The sequence below is a fragment of the Melitaea cinxia genome, chromosome 7 (genome assembly GCF_905220565.1).
Source record: "Melitaea cinxia chromosome 7, ilMelCinx1.1, whole genome shotgun sequence".
NCBI classification, from domain to species: Eukaryota; Metazoa; Arthropoda; class Insecta; order Lepidoptera; family Nymphalidae; genus Melitaea; species Melitaea cinxia.
The window spans coordinates 17,046,293-17,052,677 of record NC_059400.1 but is presented as its reverse complement, the minus strand read 5'-3'; the positions used below and the strand labels follow the sequence as shown (position 1 = coordinate 17,052,677).

The 6,385-nt window shown below is 32.9% G+C and overlaps 1 protein-coding gene across 1 annotated transcript; it reads right to left on the bottom strand.

Moving 5' to 3' along the window:
• Positions 1-3,713: 3,713 nt before the first annotated feature.
• Positions 3,714-6,177, bottom strand: LOC123654921. Its single transcript, XM_045590777.1, has 4 exons — positions 5,909-6,177; positions 4,795-5,032; positions 4,102-4,532; positions 3,714-3,965 (listed from the first exon to the last, which is right to left on the bottom strand). Exons 1-3 carry the CDS (start codon positions 6,175-6,177, stop codon positions 4,113-4,115), a joined length of 927 nt encoding a protein of 308 aa, XP_045446733.1. The 3' UTR covers positions 3,714-3,965; positions 4,102-4,112.
• Between the last annotated feature and the right edge of the window lie 208 nt (positions 6,178-6,385).

Sequence of the window (6,385 nt, the reverse complement as noted above, 5' to 3'; positions counted from 1 at the left end):
AGATCAGATCAAAGTCACGAAACACATATAAATACATAGATTTTTAAATGTTTAACTAGATGCGACCAGACGAAATTCTAAATAAGAATCAATATTTATGTATGTAATTTTAAAATTATATAATTAAGGTTTTTATTTATTAATTATTTTATGATGTGTTGAGATTCCTAGTTATTTTAACGTTACTACTTTTATTTATTATTTTAACTGAGGATCTTTTAAATATATGTTTATACATAATATTAAATTGACGCATATTCTTCATTCGCATAGAAGTAAACTCCGAAAATAAGTAGTTGCCCAGCTGACTGTTTTAGTAAATGAACGTCAGGCATATAAAAACTGTAATACAACAGAATTGAACTGAGTAATATGTTTACAGAACAATAAAGTAACAATCGTCATAAAACATAAATTTTATCGTTAAATCAAACATTATTTGCATACAATGTCGCCTCTATCCGTTACTGATTCTAAGGAGAGATCTCTGTACCACAATCAACTTACAATCACGATTTCTTATCTATACATCTTACATTTCTTGCTCGGTATGAAATGGATAACAGCTACGTAGATTTAAACAAGCAATATAACTAAATAAATAATTGTTACCAATTTACTGCTTAGCTTATCGTTAGTTGTATTATACGTATTGTTTAACAAAGCAGGAAATGACATATGGCGATTAAATCTTTAAATAAATGAAATGTCAGAATTTTCTCGAGCTATATTATCAGATTCAATTATGTTGATCCTTTGATTGAGCTGTTCGATCTTATCGTAATACTGTTTAGTAAAAAAGGACACACAGGATTAATGTCACAGTAAGGTAGACGAATAGATAGACGATAGCAGTATTTGAATCTTCTCAGATTCAATGACATTTAATTTTACAGCAACCAACTTGTTCACTTCGTAGTTATTACAGCTAAACTGTTTTGATATAATCCAATCAAGGACAGAATGCACTCTATTATAAGCAGATCTTTATATAAGTTTTATGTATACATAATTAGGTCGGCAAACAAGCGTACAGCTCACCTGATGGTAAGCGATTACCGTAGCTTATAGACGTCTGCAACACGACAAGAATCGTAAGCGCATTGCTGACTCTATCCCCAATTCCCACCAGGAGTTGAGTCAAATCAGTGAGCACTAAGATCAATTTTTTCTCAAATAAAAAGGCTAACAACGGTTAGTATCTTTGTTAATGCACAGAAGATAAGTTGTGGCAGAATAAGGTCTAATCCCAATAACTTACGATGCCTTCGTCTGGTACGTGGATTATATACAATCACGATTCATCCTTTAACATCCCACTGCTGGGCATAGACCTCTTTCTCCGTGTAAGAGAAGGACCAGAGCTTAATCCACGCTGTTCCAGTGCCTGTTGACGGATTAAAATAAAATTATTTACTAGGTTTAAATATATGTATATATAGCGTCTTCGGTGCGACAAAGCCAGCCTTGCGGTCACCAACCCGCCTGCCCAGCGTGGTGACTATGGGCAAAACACATGAGTTCACGCTATTTTTGGCGTAAACTTGTGGAGGCCTATGTCCAGCAATGGACTGTATAGGCTGTAATGATGACTAGGTTTAAATAAATAAATGCCTTCCACTCAATTTTAAACTAAGTAAATAAAATCAAAGCATTCTTTATACAAATAGATGTTAAAAGGACCTTTGAATCGTATTTTACAAAAAACAATTATATTACTTTTTAACCGACTTCCATAAAAGGAGGAAGTACTCAATTCGATTGTATTTTTTTTAAGTGTGTGTTACTTCAGAACTTTTGACTGAGTGGACCGATTTCGATAAAAAACTTCAGTCGAAAGGTGGTGCAAGTTATTTGTTACCATTTAAATTTATTTGATATCTAACAACAAATTTTTGAGTTATGTCTAATAATACGTTTTGACTTGACTATTTTTTCGTTGACCTACGTTTTATTATACCGCATAACTTTTTACTGGGTGTACTGATTTTAATTATTTTCAATTTAATCAAATGCTGATGTTTATCACGTGGTCACATTTAAATTTCATCGAGATCTGAATACATCTTTTTGATTCATCATACATCTGAATTCATCTTTGATAACGCATATTTACTTGAACGTCTTTTCGTCTACTTACGTTGTATTACTTGTCGATGTAATTGAAGTCGGTTTTTTTTTTGTTTGCGAGCAAACACAGCCATTAAATAAATCAATTAAAGTTTTTGATGTACCGATTCGGAAATTGTGTTGAGAAGAATCGTCAACAAAACATTGTGTTTGTAAAAGAGAAAAATACTGATTTCATTTGACGACGTATAATGCAACGTAGATCGACGAAAAAATAGTCAAGTAAATAGGTACGCATTGTTGGATATAACTTAAAAAGTACTTGTCGGATCTCAATTAAGTAAATTTAAAAGGAATAACATGACAAGCAATACTTTTCTATTTAAAAAAGGAATCATCGATAGGACCCTGTAAGAAGTTATGATGTAACACACGTAAATAAAATACAATCGAATCGAGAACATCCTCCTTGTATAAAGTCGGTTAACTAACACACTTGCAAACTTGTACCAGTTGAAAATTGACCAAGAATATAAATTTATACGGTGCATGTTTATAACAATAAAATGTTGATGCTAAACAGTGTCATTAAAGATAAATTTATTAAGACAGTTATAGTATGTATATTTATAATTATGTGTATAATATGATAATGTATTTATTTATATATTGATTTGCGACTTTTAATAATATTATGAGAACGACATTGAAATATATCTTGTTAAGAGATATTTTTATAAGCGTTTTATTAAGCGTACTTCAAGTTGTATGTAAGTTGCTATTTATTGTGAGCTAGATATTAGTCAGTTAGTCAGTCAGTCAGTTAAGCCTGTTGCAGTCCACTGCTGGACATAGGCTTCCCCGAGTTTGCGCCAGCCGTCCCGGTTTTCCACAATCCTCATCTAGCCTACACCGGCAATCTTACGTAGATGTCGTCTCTCCCAGAATGCGTTTACCAAGACGCGGTCTCTACTAGATATTAAGAATAAAATCGTATGAAATAGTAACGCTGACCAGTGACACCGAAATCTGCCCTGAGAGAGAAATTTTACCGGGCGACGTCGCTATGAGTACATATATATAAAGATATATATATAGAGAAATATTTTTTTAAGTAAGTAAAGATAACTCTAATATCTAAATAGGATAGGACATTCGTGATAAAAAATCTTTGAGACATTATATAGTAAAGGTATATTGAAAATTTAGAGTAATAATAAGTAAGTTAATTAACAAATAAAAAAAATATTATTCAAATATTTATTTCTGTACATAAATAATAATCTTATTTGACTTAAATATAGAAATAAAAAGTAATTTATTTTAAGACACAGAAGAATCACATTAAAATAATACTTATTATTATTATTATTATTTTTTAAGATTTGATCCACGGGCTCAAAATGCCCATGCCTTTTGTTAATCATGCATGCATTATAATAGTACCACAGGCGATTTTTCTTTCCAACTACGGATCGACAGTCCTGTGACTGCCTAGTTAAACTAGGACGTGGTCCGACGCTGACGGCTTTTTTTTTCCTTACTAAATACTCTTAACTCTAAATAATAAATACTTTAAATAATACTTATTATAGCATCAAACTTCTATTGAATATGGGGAATGTCAGAAAGGAGAAACTTCAAAACTTTAACAGCTTTTTAATAATTTATCATGTTCACGTAGAAAAAAACTAGTCAATGAATTGCGCATTTTTATTTTCGTGGTATCAGCACGATACCTCAGTATACCAAAGATTTCACGGTATTTCAATTGTATATCATGATTCTTCAGAGCATCATACCACCAATTAGCGACCATGGAATACAAATGGCACACCAACTTTTCATCACGACATGCTCCTTAACATTCAACCAAGATCAAAATTCCAGAACAATCATTACAACCTATACAGTCCACTGCTGGACATAAGCCTCCACGAGTTTACGCCAAAAATAACGTGAACTCATGTGTTTTGCCCATAGTCATCACTACTGCGGTCTACTACTACTGCGGTCACCAACCCAGAACAAACTGTCCAATATTACTGGTATGAAGGTGAAGATGGAGATTTCAGGGAGGAATGTGCGGGAGACGAAGAAAGCTGATAACTTGAAAGTGGTTCGTTAATTTTAACGGAATGTTTCTGTAAATTTCCCAATTCTGCTTCAAATAGCACATCGTTTATAGCCTTCTTCGCGAACAAACGCTGCATGGGGTCTAATTTTTCTAATGTATCAACCCATTCTAATACAATATGGTTGGATATTGTATTGGGTTGGCAAGATTCGGTGGTCAGTTTTGATGTTTGTCGTTGTGGTTCTATGAGCTGTCCTTGGAACTTTCTCTTTCTCACTGAAGACTGCTCGATGGACATTGGCTTGTTAACAGATTGAAAAGATGTCCCAACCTGAGAAATCTCGTTTATTTTTTGGCTGTTTGACTTAGGTAGTACTGATTTATTCTGTAAAAGATAAAAAAACATTATTCTTAATTATTTCAGAATACTATTAAAAATTATTATGTATTCTATGGTTTTACCCAGAACAATCCAATTAATTGTGGAAGTTTTGGGCAGAAAAACGATCATTAATTACATTCATTTATTCACTGATCAAATTATCGTTCTTTTGCTATTTTCATATATATTTAACACTTAAGTTTATTTAGTTTCAGTATGAAGCTTCTTATATATTCTTAAGATATTAATGTAGCATACGGTATACCTGATAAGATGAATTTTGTCTTTGTTCCAACTTTCTTAAAAAGTCGAGATATGGGAAGTACCATATCTTTGGCTCGTACACCTCATCGTCATCTCCTGGATCTTGAGTTGCGAGAACTTTTCTTAACTCTCTTCGATAATTAGATCTAATGCTATTTATTTTCTTCTTGACATCAATTGTTGTTGCGTCAGGTTTGGTTCTTTTCAAGATTGGAACCAGACGTAACAGAGCCGTGTGTCTTAAACGTGAAAAAACATTAATGTGTTTCTAAAATTTCAATCGTATTTACGAGTATATAAAAAAAAATATTATATCATTTTAAGCTATACAAAGATGACATCAAATATTTTATAACAAAAATCGTAATTCAACTATTGATTAGGATATCTCAAAACTGCTTCACAAAATCTGTCTTGCTAGTATGTTGTCAATAAATATTACTCACGCCAGATCAAATGCTCTAAAATATATCAAATCAGAATGTAATCAACAATTGTAACTGATAATTCGAAGTCATAAAAGCAATTGAAAATCTTATTGAACCGTCAATCATGAATTCACAGCGTAATAAGCGTATACGTCACTCAATATCAGATAACCTTGAACGCACAGCATACAAAATGTGTATCGAAAACTATGATACTATTCTATTATTTGTTTTATTTTAGTAGTAAATGGGAATCTCTATCGTGCCTAGGACATCTTTTGCCCAGCTGTGGGACGCGAAGGAGAGAAAGTTTTGCCCAGTGCGTTGTACGCTTGGGCACGTTTTCAGACTATTGCAGTTCAATTTAGAAGTGGTATGTTTTCTTAGAAAATCTACTAAATAGTCAATAGTCCATTAATTTAAAACATACCTGCATATAACTATACCAATATACATTCAAAATCGTAAATATTTTATTTGGAATTCTCATTCTGTTTTTAAAACTATTACCAGTGCCCATTCAGTTTAATTCAGCGGCATAAAAAAACAAACAATGTTATAATCCTCGATCAATCATGATTGACCTTGTTGTTGTAAGACGTTCGTTTTTTTTTACCAAAGTAATAATCAAGCTAAATTCATACTTCTTATTTTACAAAGTTATGCGTATCTAAATAAAATATATACCTCTTATATTTATTCGTATAATACGGATGATTTGGATCCCACAAGACTGGTAGGGACTCAAACATCAATATGAAATCTCTTTCAGGTTCCAATTTGTCGAATACTTCCGCCGGTTCTAATACTATCGAATCGTCTGTGTCAAGTGGATTGGTTTCCTCTTTTGGTGTTGTTTCACAGTCTCTTTCTATCTTTAATTTATACGATGTGATGGGTAGAGGAAAATGGGGAGTCGCGGGTAGGGGCGCACTGGACGGTACCTTCTCGCCCATCGCTTGCGCTGTCCGCACAATGACTGACGGATATTTGAACGAACGCCAGACGCTACGCACACAATGATTGATGTTATTGACGTTACCCGCATCACACACACATGCAAACGTTGATTGATGAAGCGTGCTCGTGATATTATTACTTTAATATACCACAATCTACTCCATTGACCGATCAATCATTTGATGTGTGATTATTTTGTCAATC